The sequence below is a fragment of the Oreochromis niloticus genome, linkage group LG8 (genome assembly GCF_001858045.2).
Source record: "Oreochromis niloticus isolate F11D_XX linkage group LG8, O_niloticus_UMD_NMBU, whole genome shotgun sequence".
NCBI lineage: Eukaryota > Metazoa > Chordata > Actinopteri > Cichliformes > Cichlidae > Oreochromis > Oreochromis niloticus.
The window spans coordinates 25,308,432-25,323,140 of NC_031973.2; the positions used below are offsets into that span (position 1 = coordinate 25,308,432).

The 14,709-nt window shown below is 42.1% G+C and overlaps 1 protein-coding gene across 4 annotated transcripts in view; it reads left to right on the plus strand.

Moving 5' to 3' along the window:
• spag9b (sperm associated antigen 9b) overlaps window positions 1-8,641 on the plus strand; it is a 37,579-nt gene extending 28,938 nt beyond the window's left edge. For all 4 annotated transcript variants that reach the window (XM_025909587.1, XM_013273164.3, XM_019362085.2 and 1 more), the window contains 15 exons: window positions 45-174; window positions 268-357; window positions 484-645; window positions 1,011-1,182; window positions 1,339-1,539; window positions 1,654-1,810; window positions 2,602-2,730; window positions 2,850-2,930; window positions 3,021-3,088; window positions 3,172-3,320; window positions 3,408-3,579; window positions 3,666-3,779; window positions 3,940-4,125; window positions 5,309-5,440; window positions 5,528-8,641. In XM_025909587.1, the coding sequence (XP_025765372.1) occupies window positions 45-174; window positions 268-357; window positions 484-645; window positions 1,011-1,182; window positions 1,339-1,539; window positions 1,654-1,810; window positions 2,602-2,730; window positions 2,850-2,930; window positions 3,021-3,088; window positions 3,172-3,320; window positions 3,408-3,579; window positions 3,666-3,779; window positions 3,940-4,125; window positions 5,309-5,440; window positions 5,528-5,631 (2,047 nt within the window). In that variant the 3' untranslated portion in view covers window positions 5,632-8,641. The remainder of the gene's footprint in view (window positions 1-44; window positions 175-267; window positions 358-483; window positions 646-1,010; window positions 1,183-1,338; window positions 1,540-1,653; window positions 1,811-2,601; window positions 2,731-2,849; window positions 2,931-3,020; window positions 3,089-3,171; window positions 3,321-3,407; window positions 3,580-3,665; window positions 3,780-3,939; window positions 4,126-5,308; window positions 5,441-5,527) is intronic.
• Window positions 8,642-14,709: the final 6,068 nt, after the last annotated feature.

Below are 14,709 nucleotides of genomic sequence, written 5' to 3' on the forward strand. Positions count from 1 at the left end.
ATGCAACATGGAGTCGAGTTAATAGCGGCTATTTTGTCCCGCAGAGCGCCAGCTGATAGCGTGGTATCCAGGCGAGAACAGAAGAGGGCTCAATACCAGCAGGTCAAAGCCCACGTCCAGAAGGAGGATGGCAGACTGCAGGCGTACGGCTGGAGCCTCCCTAAGAAATACAAAGTAAGGAAAGGAGCATATAAATTGTACCAAAGGCAAGTTTACACTAGAACAAAGCTTTAAATGCAGGGACTGTTTGTGTTTTCGGCTTTTCAGGCTAACGGTGGTCAGGCAGAGAGCAAGATGAAGAGTCTACCTGTTCCTGTCTTCCTCAGACCGCTAGATGAGAAAGATGCTTCTATGAAGGTTTTAAAGTTTTGGTTCACAACAGGAAATATGAACATTTTGACACTTTTGTCTGAGTAGTGTGGTGTAAATTATTAGCTTATTATTCATATATCTGACTGCTGTGTCTGTGTGTCTGTGCTTCAGCTGTGGTGTGCTACCTGTGTGAATCTTTCTGGAGGTAAAACCAGAGATGGAGGTTCAATAGTCGGGGCCAGTGTGTTTTATAGTGACATGTCAGGACCAGAAAGCCCTAAAAAGAAGATTGGATCTCAGAGCAGTCTGGATAAGCTGGATCAGGAACTCAGGGTACATGCAAACAAACTTTGATGTAATCTTTGACCTAATATGCTGATTTCCAAATTTGTGTTTTTTAATTATTTGATTCTATTAAAGCAACTTTGTTCAAAGTAATCTTTATTAGAATTATGATGGGTCTTGGTGTTCTCCCTTGGAAACTAAAGGTTTGTGGGACATCTGTGTCCACAGCGAACTTTATTTGAAACTTTGGTTCTGTTTAATTCGCTACTGTAACATTATATAATGACAGAAAATTAGAAAAATTATAATTGGTCCCCTTTAAGTCATCACAAAAGGGTGCGTAGGGATATGAATGAAAACAGAAGTAATTAATAAGTAATTTATTTTCCGCTTCTTTGTTTTTGTGGATCCAGGAGCAGCAGAAAGAGCAGCGGCACCAGGAGGAGTTGTCGTCACTCGTGTGGATTTGCACCACCACCAAGTCCACTACTAAAGCTGTCGTCATTGATGCCAACCAGCCTGGGAACATCCTGGAGAGCTTCTTTGTTTGTAACTCTCACATCCTCTGCATCGCAAGCGTGCCAGGTCAGTTAATTAGTGTATCTGTATCCCACAGTTGGAGACATTTTTTCTTCTTTTATTGTCTTTTTTGTGGAGATAGCTCACTTGGCATTCACTGGCCTGCAGAGAGCGCACATCAGTTATAAAGAACAGCATGATTTCTCTGTTAATTTCCTTCAGGTGCGAGAGAGACAGACTACCCAGCTGGAGAAGAAGTGCCTCCAAACTCTGAGGTGGGACCGGTGGGAGACGGCAACTCTTCAGCAACCAGTACCAGCTCAACAGGTGGCGACAGCGTGCTCGGAGGCATCACAGTGGTGGGCTGTGAAGCTGAGGGAGTAACAGCTGTTCCTCAGACAGCAGGAAAAGATGGAGAAGCCGGTAAGAGCTGTCGGGATCACCGCAAAAGAGTCTTCTTCTGATAGATTTGCAAAAATAAAACTACTGTGCTTCTACATGTACGATTGGTTCACTAAGAGATAATCTTTTCCCCAGAATCCAGACTAGCGGAAGAAGCCACAGAGGCGATAGAGACCAGTGCAGAATCTGCTGACCAACGAGAAAGCCTGCGGGAAATCTACACTGAGCACGTCTTCACAGATCCACTGGGAGCTCAGCACAAAGTAGAGACTCCAGCCAACTACTCTCAGAGGTAACATCAAGAGGCAAAGTGGTTTTGTGATTCAGTCTTACTAATAAAAGCGTCACTTTGTTTCAGTGCAGCCATAAACAAACCACAGAGCAGCAACAATAGCTTGCTGTAAACCATTTACTGTATCATGAGCTACATGTAAACATTACTGAACGATTACTGCAGTGCATCAGAGCTTCAGGTCAGGCTCTGTTTCTGTATCACTCATCAGCTGTGTGCCTTTTACCTTGAAACATGATCTATACTGAATTATATACTGTCTGATCTGCATGTTTAATGGCTGCATATCTGGAACGCACTTCATTCTTTTGTTACTCAGCTAATGTGCAAAGAAAGATGTTCAGAAACTATTGCTCCGGACCCTTTGAAATCTGGCTGCTTGTTGAGGGCAAAAGGGAAAGAAATGTGGGATGGCTTCAGACTGTTGCTCAGTACTGTATGTTAATCCCCTGTGCATCACAGTGAAGCATTTAATCCAATATTCCTTGAAAAGAAAAGGGGTAAAATCAGTCCAAGATTTTTATTTGTCTCCTTTTGATTGAAGCAGCGTGACTAATCCACTCACTTTTTAAGTTTAAGACCCACAGTGACCGATGACAAACAGGACTCATTTAGAAAACTTTGTCCTTTTGGTGATCAAGCATAACGACTGACTTTTTGCCCTTTTGAAGTACAATAAACACACACAATCAGTCCTTCTTGTATACTCGGGTCCAAACACATAAGATTAAACCGTCCCAGTGCAGACGTCTGATGTAAACACTGTATTTACTGTGTTCTCTGATGAGCAGGGAGAGCGATCTGCTGAAGGATGGCGTGAGCTTGAACCCCAGCGCAGAGGAGCAGGACCTGATGAGAGAAGAGGCTCAGAAAATGAGCAGTGTTCTTCCCACTATGTGGCTGGGCGCACAGAATGGATAGTGAGATTTTTTTTTTTAAAAAACTTTTTTTCACTCAACACACTTTTGTATGTGACTGAATTTAAAAAAAGAAAAAAAAAAACCCTCTGTCTAAATCGATGCACCTGCTGTGATTCCAGTGTGTACGTGCACTCCTCCGTGGCTCAGTGGAAGAAGTGTCTTCACTCTATAAAGCTGAAGGACTCTGTGCTCGGCATAGTGTAAGTGCATTCAGACAGGTGGCAGCTGGAGTTCATTTCCTTCCTATTTGCCTGTTTAAACATGTAATTCTCACACATTTCCTCCCACAGACACGTGAAAGGGCGTGTGCTAGTCGGCCTCTCTAATGGCACATTAGCCATTTTCCACAGAGGTGTAGGTGAGAGAGTTGAGCTGTTGCCACATCCTCCTTTAAAGTGTGTACACAGTATCCAGGTGTCTAACTTAACTTTATTTTGTAAGATGGACAGTGGGACCTGACAAACTATCATCTGTTAGACTTGGGGAAGCCTCAACACTCCATCCGCTGCATGACAGTAGTGCATGATAAGGTGTGGTGTGGCTTCAGGAACAAGATCTATGTGGTGCACCCTAAAGCCATGAAGATAGAGGTACAGTAACCTTGTGGTAATGATTAGCAATTCTGAAGTCTTCCCTTTGCTTCATGTCTAAACTGCTCATGTTTTTGTACACTGCAGAAATCATTTGATGCCCACCCTCGTAAAGACAGTCAGGTACGTCTGCTGGCCTGGGACGGCGACGGTATCTGGGTGTCCATCAGACTCGACTCCACCCTCAGGCTCTTCCACGCTCACACCTACCAGCACCTCCAGGATGTCGACATTGAGCCCTATGTCAGCAAAATGCTGGGTCAGTTGTACAATCGTCTGTCTTGAGTAAACACAACAGCAGCTTGTTTTGAAAATGCAGAGATAAAAGTTCTGTCTGTGTTCCAGGCACAGGCAAACTGGGCTTCTCATTTGTCAGAATCACGGCTCTGATGGTGTCATGTAACCGTCTGTGGATCGGAACTGGCAATGGCGTTATCATCTCCATCCCTCTGACAGAGAGTAAGTCTGAGCTGGATCGGTTTAGTTCTTTTCTAACCTGTTAGCTGAGACTATTTGTTCTGTATTCAGTGCTCCTGCCTTTATCTGTGATCTCTGAATGAGCTGTTGCAATGTAGTAATGACATTATATTGCTTAATAGTTCATTCACTTCTGCTGTAGCATTAGCAGCCAGCAAGGTTACCAAGGCAGCAGGTAACCAACCAGGAAGTGCAGTCCGTGTTTATGGTGACGACAGTGGCGACAAAGTCACAGCTGGGACATTTGTTCCCTACTGCTCCATGGCTCACGCTCAGCTCTCTTTCCATGGTCACCGTGATGCTGTCAAGTTCTTCACAGCTGTTCCAGGTGAGCAAGCAGAAATCGACTAAACAAACTGCAGAAGCCCAAATCCTCTGCTCTAAACCTCTCACAACCTGAGGGTTTAGTTTGGTGAACAATGTGATTAATGGTGTCAAATCGTTGTAAAATAGACATGTCACGTTACTGCAGTGTTTAGTTACTGCAGTGTTTAGTTACTGCAGAGTTACATTTTCTCCAAAGCTGTTCTTGGTTAGAGGAAAGAGCAGCAGGTCAATGAATTGCCCAAAACTGAAAAACTAATAAATACATCTCCACTTCACAGAGTAGGATACACCCAGAATTGATGGAGGAGATTATATATCTCATCTGGCCTGCTAACAGTCAGGAGGGACCAGAAACTTGATGGAAAAAGATACAATAAAATAGTTACATCCCAACACAAAATGGTAGTGCTATTTTGTAGTGCTGTCAGCGTTAAAGCTCGTTAAAATGACACTAACGGCATAACAGCATTAACATGGCAAATCTTCGTTAACGAGTTACCACGGATTGCCCCGTGCGTGGGGCTGCATGGAGTCAACGCATTAACGAGCTAACCGCGCTAATGCGTTGATGCCGTGCAGCCCCACGCACGGGGTAATCCGTGGTAACTCATTAACGAAGATTTGCCGTGTTAATGCTGTTATGCCGTTAGTGTCATTTTAACGAGATTTAACGCTGACAGCACTACAAAATAGCACAGGAAGGAAAAGTAACACACAATAAAGAGCTCAATCAAACATAATATAGAAAAAAGCAAAATATAGGGAGTTTAATCATTAGATCTAACCAATGAAAGTATTGTGGTATGAGATTGTAAAGATTCAATGAGGGAAAGGAGTCTAGATCCTTCCCAGACCTCTTGAATGAGGTTATGTTTGAAGGTTGTCGGGGAGTTTATATTAAATGATGACAAAACAAGTGATGCCAACCTCGGCTTTCGGTCCTTGCTCGTGTTTGTTTCTTAACTCTACATTAAAACTGAGAAGGCATTAAATCCAATGCTTTAGAACAACAACTCAGTCCTTTATTGACTAGTAAAAAAAGGAAAGACGATGCTTTGTTATAGTTCCTGTCATTCTCAAACAGCTGACTAAATATTGAGCCGAAATCTGACTGGGTGTAATTTTGGTTAAATGTGAAAACTAGAAAAAAGTTACAGTTACAGTTTGTCCCTCTGTGCTTTAAGGTCACGCAGCTCCATCTGCATCGTGTGCAGTAGAAGCAGCTGGCGACAAGGCGGCAGATGCCACAACTCAGGAAGGAACTAAGTGTATGCTGGTGATGAGCGGAGGAGAAGGCTACATCGACTTCAGAATGGGTGAGTTTATTGCATGATGTGCTTACAGACTAGGCGGTAATGGCGCTGTGGTTGTAGAGGAGAACATGACGACTTGTGTGTCTGCAGGCGATGAGGACGGAGAGATGGAGGAGGCGGAGGACGCCCCCATCAAACTTCAGCCTAAAGCCGAGCGCAGCCACCTTATCGTTTGGCAGGTGACTCAGGACTGAGCTCTCGCTTCCGACCCCTCGAGGCCTGATTTGCCTTTTCTCTCAAACCATGGAGGAGTCGAGGTGGGCGGGGCTCCTCTGCGAGTTTAATCAGCACTTTTTCTTCCTCAGTCCTGAACAGAAAGAGTAAAACAAGCAAAAACTGCTCTGAGCTCCTCCTCAAGGATAACCTGGATGCATGTTGTTTTATTATTGTTTTCTTTCTTTCTTTTTCTTTTTAATTTCATGGATTTGAAATGTAATCTGTTATAATGCCTCTTTTAATATTATTTAATGTAAAGCGTTTGTTGAGCAGAGAAGAATTACTTTTGATTTGTTGTATTTGACATTTCCAGGTTCCCTTCATTCAGTCCAGTTACTGTGTGCCCATGCTGGACTCGGCTTATGTAAAATCGGTCATTAGAAACACAACAAAACGTGGCCACATAAGTGATATTCTTTAATAATGTAAAATGGAAAGCCTTCATTTGATAACTTTGCTTTTGAAAGTCTTTAGGTCAAATTCAATAGACCACATATCGAGCTGCTTTGTGTCTGTTTTGTTCATCTATCCTAATAATCAATTTGCAGAAATGGTAGCCCAGTTTGTGCCTCGTGTGTTGCCGCTACATTCAAGCCACATCTGCACCACGCTGCAGAACCTAGCCCTGGAAAAAAGAGCCCATGTGGAACCACCAAAGATTGCAGTTCTTCTAGTGGCCACTAGAGGTGCCATGAACTTCCATGTTAAAATGCCCAACTTCACCCATGAGAATAACAACTTTAAAGCCCATACAACTAATTAGTCCCTGCATAAATACAATCATGGGTTTTGTTTTGTTTTTTAATTCTGCAACTTATAATTCTGGATTCTGTTGAATTAGGAGTGTGACCATTCAGGCTGCTGAGTTTTACATTCACAAATTTCAAGTCACTGAAATGAACTTCTGCATCATGTTTGTGCTGTTTGTCCTTTTGTAGCAATTTTATCAGACAAATAATATCATGCTGTGAAGTACAGGCTGTTTCTGCTTTGGTTTTGGTGAAATTCTAGCATTTGATTAGTCTGTTACACTATTTAGCACAATCTATAGATGCAACATGGTGCTCCATCCTCTTGTGCAGCACCCGTCAAATGTTGCTGTACAACAACTATAAAATGTCTCGTTTTGCACAGCTATTCATGGTCCTCTTGAAAAAGTTTCCTGGCACTTCATGTAGTGCTGCTTCATCTGCATGAATCTTGGGACATATTTTGATTTTGAGATTTTTTTTCCCCTTCCCAGGACGTGTCTTTAGACTCTGCATGGTTGGGGTTTTTGTTTTTCCTGAAAATCTGATGCTTAGCTCTGTGACTGAACGCAGTGTTAATGAATGAGAGGCATAAACTGCAGCTCTAATAGAGCTGCAGTAGCAGCTACCATTTTAACTCACTGACAGAAGATTTGATGACATAAAAAGCAGAAGCTGCTGTGTCTGTATAAACCTAAAGAAAGGAGGACTTTCTTTAGGTTTACACACCACAGACGTGTGCTGAATCCAGGATGAGGTTGTGTCCTTTGGCTCTTTGATATGCGTGAGGACTGATTTAAAGGCTTTGAGTGTAACGGAGTATTTATTTTTTTCCCAAAACAATGCTCTGATTGTTACCAAAGGTTAAAGAATATAAAGTTTTCCACATGCTAAAACAATAATTGTGTCTGGTCTAAATGATGGCACCTTTCTGCAGCATGTGAGTCTGCCTCCATGTAGATACTGTGTGAGTTTTTCTAACAGAATTCCTAATGTATAGATGAGATCTATTTTTAGACTTTAATATGTGGGAATATTTTTAGGGTGTGGGAAAAGAGAATGTGCTGCTGGACCTAAAACTGAGAGGATAAAAAAGCCACACTGAGGATTATTGCCCCGTCCCCCCCAACCACCCCCCCACAAATTCGTCTATGTATATGTGTCAATTAGCAATACCGCAGCCTGGCGGCAAAGCCCCGTTTGCCATGTTTCATATGAACTTTTCTTTTTCATGTCTGTCCCCGCTGAGTGCAGTGTGTCAGATGTCCACTGGAGACGGTCTCTGGCCTGCGTGTCAGCACGCTGCACTTTTGTTTTGTTCTTTGTATTGAACTGTAATAGCGGAGGCCTGTTCTCGTTATGCGAGGGTGTGTGTGTGTGTTTGTGCATCTTCTCTCCAGGAGAGAAGAGTAATTATACTGCAATTTAGCCATTTCAGTATTTATTTACAATGATTGAGCCTTTGCAATTCAGATTGTATCTTTGTACATGGAATATGAATATATATGATTATATATATGTGTATGAAACATGAATGTGGCTTGGGTTTTTTGTTTATTGTATGACTTTACTCAGCTATGCACCTCTGAAGGGGAGTGAGCGTGGGGTGTTTGAAAGCAGAAGCCCTGCAGCCTGTCAGCAGACGCATCAGTTTCCACCTCCAGCGTGGGAAATGAAGACAAACTGAAGTCTGGAAGGCACTGATTGGGCAGCTCCATCCCATCACAGCACGACAGAGGAAACTTTGTTGTAGAGTCTTCAGCAGAGCTCCTCCACACGGCTGTGTCATCCCTCCCCTCTGCGAATGCTTTCATTAACTCAGCAGGGCTCCTCCTCCTCCATGTTTGCAGTACAAACATCTTGTACTTCTGCAGCATCTATAGCCTTACTTATTTTTAACAATCAATTAAAGCAACTTTTGTGGGCAAGTTTGGTCTGCTGGGTATATTATTATTATTATTATTATTATTGTTATTATTATTATTGGTTATTATACACATGGTGGCTCTGCTTGTAAAGTGAAACTAACAGAAATCTAGATTTGGCATACATGAAAAGCAAACTTCTATTCAAGATGAACCATGATGGTATGGTAGGGCTGTGCTGTGGTTTACATCATGGCCAGACTAGCTTATAACGTCACAAAGTGTAATGATTGTAAAAGGAGGCTACGTAAAGAGCCATCCATCCAGTAACATTTCATTCACTGTCATTAATAAACTGTAAATCACCAATTGAACTTTTGTTACCAACCGTAAACTATTAATGAAATGTTGCATGTTTTGTAATCTGTGTAATATTATTTGTATTGCTGCTAAACGTTAGAACTGATGTTTGTAATATTTGGATTGTTATTCAGTTTCGATTTTATTTGTAGCTCTTTTAGTTGAGTTGTGTCAAGTCGAATAGGTAGTGATGGAAAAGGGACATAAGAGTTTACAGCAATGACCATCTTAAGGTGCTTTCAGTTTGTATCCACTGTTGGCCAGATGGTAGTGAAAAACCACAAGACTGAACCTGCAGGCTGCCATTTGTCAGATTTCATTTAGGCACTAAAACTGTTTATATTTAGGGAAGGATTACGGTTTAGATCCAAATCTGAGCCATTAGGAGGGAGACCTCACAATGTCTGTGACACGAGGCATGAGCTGAAGGATAACTCTGGGATATTTCTGTGATGCCAAACTAAATGGCAGTATTTGACATCCTGGGATGGGCTCGCTGATCAGTAATGACTCCTTGATGGTTTAAAACAAACAGAAATCTGGTAATTATTAACACTAATTTTATTAGACAAACTGATAAATGGAGACTTTATTGGTGCCACATGGGAAAATCGTTGTCACAGCACCAGGATAAGGGATAAAAATAATCCAGTCTAAAATAAACAAAGTTAAAGTGCAACAGGTATGAGAGCAAACAGTGTATACACAACAATGTTTAAAAAACAAACAAACCAAAAGACTGAGATTAATCTAGAGTAGGTTCACAGAGAACGGTAGGGATGATTTCCTCAAGTGTTCTTTATGGCAGCATGTTTTAGTCAGTCCAGTCTGATGTATTCATGACATCACTGATGATTAATAAACCCGTATATATTTATTTTAAAAATTCCCCTCTTGCCCCTGCGGGCGGTCTGTCCTTCAAGCTCGGGTCCTCTACCAGAAGCCTGGGATCTTGATGGTCCTACGACTGCGCTCTTCTGGACAGAGATCTCCAATGTTGTTCCTGGGATCTGCTGGAGCCACTCGCCTCGTTTGGGAGTCACCGCACCTAGTGCTCCAGTTACCACTGGGACCACTGTTACCTTCACCCTCCGCATCTTCAGCTCTTCTCTGAGCCCTAGGTACTTCTCCCTCTTCCTGATGTTGCTGCCATTTGTTATTACTACATCTATCACTATGGCCATCTTCCTCTGCTTGTCTGGTTGGTTAGCCACCACCATTTTGTCCGTCCGTATCTGGAAGTCCCACAGAATCTTAGCTTGGCCATTCTTGACCATTTCTCCCATTTTGACCTTGGGACTTCCAGTCCATACTCGGCACAGATATTTCTGTATACTATGCCGGCCACTTGGTTATGGCGTTCCATGTATGCCCTGTCTGCTAGGATCTTGCACCCTGTTGTTATGTGCTGGATTGTCTCAGGGGCATCTTTACACAGCCTGCATCTGGTGTCTTGCCTGATGTGATAGACCTCAGCCTCTATGGATCTTGTGCTCAGAGCTTGTTCCTGTGCTGCCATGATTAGTGCCCCTGTGCTGTCTAACAGTCCAGCCACTGGTAAGACTTCTGGATGTCAGCCACTTCCTCTATCTGCTGGTGGTACATACCGTGCAGGGGCCTGTCCTTCCATGATGGTTCCTCTTTCTTGGGTTTCTGCTGCCTGTGGTATTCACTAAGCAAGCAGTCAGTTCTGGACATCTTCCTGATGTATTCATGGATGTTTGTTGCCTCAATCGAGACTGGTACTGACACTCACTAGTCCCTGGCCTCCCTCTTTCCGCTTAGCATACGGCCTCAGGGTGCTGGACTCGGGGTGAAACCCTCCATGCATGGTCAGGAGCTTTCTGATCTTGATATTTCTCCTCCTTTGGCCAGCTTATTATCCCAGCAGGGTACCTGATCACGGGCAGGGTGTAGGTGTTGATAGCCCGGCTCTTCTTCTTACCATTCAGCTGACTCCTCAGGACTTGCCTGAAGAGTCCCTTCCAATGTATTATTGTAAGGAAAGACCCTACAATAATACAGAGAAACCCCCAACAATCAGGGCTGAAGCCTCTCATAGGTGATATCTAGTAGGCTGGGTGCACCCCGGACAGAGTGGAACTGACAAACTCACATCAACATTTACAGCCAGTTTAGAATCAACTTTTAAACTAAAATCACGTCTTCGGATTGTGGGAGGAATCTGAAGCAGGACGAGGAGAGAACAGCACTTTACACAGAAAGGCCAACCATGACCGAGACCATCTTGTGAAGACCCAACAATATTCCCTACAATATTAAAAAGAGAACATCAATGATAAGTCACTGTGAGACAGCACTTGGCGACAATGGGGAGGAAGACACCTCTGACAATATGCCTCATTTATTCTCAGGATTTGAGCCACTTGCATCTAATAACCTTTGAGCACTTAACATTCTCCAGTTTGAAGGAAGTAACGAACAGAATGGAAGATCTTTAGTCAGTGTTGGTGCTTCTAGTGCAGTCAGGTTTAATTAAGGCTAATAACTTAAAGACATGGCAGAGACAAAGACAGCACTGCCTCTCAGTCAGTTTGAAGCCCTTTAAACATTTTTATCATATGGAGGCTGTTATGTCACTTTCTACAATCCAGGGAAAAAATTTACTTGGCATCAAACTTACTTATTTAGGGTGTTACTTTATCTAAATAAACAGTTAAATAAGCTGACTGATGTCCAGCTTCAAAGTTTCCTCGGCATGTTCGATGTTGTGCCAAAATACTCTGGTGTTTATGGTGGTACCTGTTTTAATGGCAGGTTCCGGAATAAGCTCTGTTTTTGTAAAACTTCCCTTTGCCTTTTTCCTTTAATCACCTTGTGTTTCTCTGAATGTGCTCATTGTGCAGGCACATTTGGAGTTTGCTTTTACCCATTTGTATCACCTCAGAGAGTCTGATTGTGTTTCTTCACAAACACTAGGTGGAGTGCTCAACCTACCGAGTGTTAATGTTTTTCCAGTGACTTTATTAGAAGGACAGAGGCACCCCTCCCCTGCCTGCGATTGGTCCGTGACTGTTCTATTCAAAGCCTTGGTTTCAGCCCTTTGAATGAGGGGGAACTGGTGCTTAGCAGCATGAGAGACAGACAGAGAGGCTTTAATCTCTTCCAAAGCTCTTTGGAGAATGCCTGGCTGTCATGGATCACAGTCATGATAGCGGAGTAGGAGGTTAAGTGATGCATATACAGCGGATTTCCTTTTTTCCCTCCCTCAACCTTGATTTTCTACTCCCTGTCATGACCTTCAGACAGAGAATATGACATCTTTTGCACGGAAGATGTGACCTTAAATTACATGTCTGACATTTTGGGGGAAAATCAACCCAGCTAAATAGTTATGACTGGTAGCGCTCAAGGAAAAGAGTATATTGGCACTAAATTAAGGCTTCTACACAACAGCATTTAAATGGCATGTAAAGATTTTAGCATTATGTTCTTTTCAACATAATGCTATGTTATGTTAGGCGAGAGACAGCCTATCCCAGCTGTCTCTCGCCCTATGACAGCTGGGATAGGCTCCAGCGCCCCCTGCGACCCTGAAAAGGATAAGCGGAAGCGAATGGATTGTTCTTTTCAATCAACATGCCCATCAAAATATATAAATAGGATCCTATAAACAATAAAAACACACCATATTGTAGAATTTTTAAAATTCACTTAACCAAGGATTAAAAGTATGTTCCAAACAAGGTTCATATTTGTGGCCTTAACAGCCTAAACGACAGTCTGGTAAAACCCAGAGATTTTTAAAGGATAAAAGGATTTTTATTCTTGTTGAGAGTAGAAAAGTTTGCTGACTCTTTGCTTTTCGCACCAGTTTTTTGTTTTTTTAAATAAAACAGAATAATACAAATTTCCTTAACCTTACGCAATACAGGACGACTATTGACAAGAAACAAACACAGAAAAAACAGACTGCAAATAAAAGATGGTCCTAGTCACTGTGACATCATCACTGTTGAGGTTAAACTTTTGAGTCAACATCTTGTTTTTGTGCAACTTAACATGTTTGGATGAAGGGGTAAATAGAGGCATAAACAGACGGATGTAGTTACCCTGATATTTAAAGTCCTGTTCTGTGGCCTTCCAATGAGCATTTTCACTATTGCCATTTAGTTATTTTGAAACTGGATGTGATGAGAAAAGGGGTGAGTCTGAGTGTGAAACCACTTTCTCACTGGCTAACAACATGTCAATCACAACTCTAGCTATGGCTAATATAAAAGATAATCCTCCTTTTGTAAAACACAGTGTGACCAAAATTGACAAAATACATTTAATAATTTGTTTAATATGACCCTAAATGAGGGACTGAGCCCATGAATCATGTTTTAAAATGTCAAGTTAAAAAGCCATTTTTCCATAAACTTCAATAGACTTCTTCTAATGTCTTTTTGCAACACTACATACTGTCCCCTGGTGGTCATTAAAAATAATACAGGTTTAGGGCACTTCTCTGCTGGCTTCACTTTTCAGACTTATAAGCCACATCCATCTTTTATATGTTACCAGCTAATGCTAGCAATGTCTACTAGTCATGTCCAGATTCATGGGCTGCATCCTCCTGAGGACCCGGCCTTCGCGGTCTACGTGGGCCGGGTCCTCAGAAGGTCGGGTAGGCCGGAAGTAAATGGCTGTGAAATTCGACAGTTTAGCCTTCAGATTTGCGTGACCGCTGTCTCGGTGGAGTTTAATAAACTCGGCCGTCTGCTCCTTGCTATCTAAAATATAAATGGACACTGGTGTAAATTCTCGACCATCTCACACTTCTGTTTAATCAGTTTTCTGTTTGACGTTTATTCAGCTGTGTGAAAACAAAGGAATCCACCTGAGGGATTAATAAAGTTTTATTTTATCTAATCTAATAACTTTAATCTCAGCCAAACCGATTTACTCACGAACAAATAAAACACTGAAAAAAGCCAAACAATAAAATTTTTAGGTTATCTAAGTGACTTATATATTATGTTCAACCTGAGTAGCTAAAGACCGCGGTGATCTGAAAATGATGTGCCGGGAGTTTGCCGTTCTTGGCGGCTCCAGTGACCCTCGAGCTCCCGGCTAGCTATCGAGCTGGTGGGTAACAGACGTCTCCAAAAACGTCAAAGCACTTTTGCAAAAATGTGATGTCTTGATAAACCGAGCAGATATTTGAAGTTTTAACAGCTACATTCTCGCCTGAAAATATGTTAAAAGTGTATTTTGTGACCCAGAAAGAGTAATAAGGGTAATATTAAAAACTTTTTAATATTAAAAGCGGCTGCCATTGTTGAAAACTGAAATTGGTTGAGCCGCGCTATGAATTCTGGGATATGGTGGGCCACGAAGGACACACCAACCCATCCTTCAAATTCAGGGAAAAGGAGGACGCATTTGTCGGCTGCATTCAGAGGAGTCTACGAATTTGGACAGCCTTCGTCGCGTCGCTGTGACGTAATCGGCCTACAAATGCGGCCTCAGGAGGATGCAGCCCATGAATTTGGACACCCCCACTGTGTCTATAAGCATTCACTGCAAACATTTGATGCTAACATTGACTAGCAAAAATTAAACAATGGATACCTTTAGGTCTTAATACAATATAAATGAGTAAGCTAAATAAATAAAAAGAATTACAACTTGTGCAGTTTTAGTGAGCATGGGATTTAGCTAAACAGACTCATTAGCTATATCTTCCCCATACTGTGTATGGGTTCAGCATGGACATTACCAGCTAATGCTAGCAATGTCTAATGTGTCTATAAGGAATTACTGCTAACATTTGATGCTAACTTTGGCTAGCAAACCTAAACAATGAATACCTTTAGGTCTTAATACAAAATAAATGTGTAAACTATATAAAATTTCCCAACCTGTGCAGTTTTAGTGAGTGTGTAATTCAGCTAAACAGACTAAAACCATTCTCTGTACTAGCATGTACATATTTCTGATGCAAAGCTGAAGGTCTTATGCTATTGATTCATTTGGAGCCAACTCCATAGTGGCCTGTGGAGCTCTGTAGGTTTTGAAACCTCTGCTCTAAAGCTTGCCCCTTCATGGAAACTTTATATTGTGCAGTGAACTG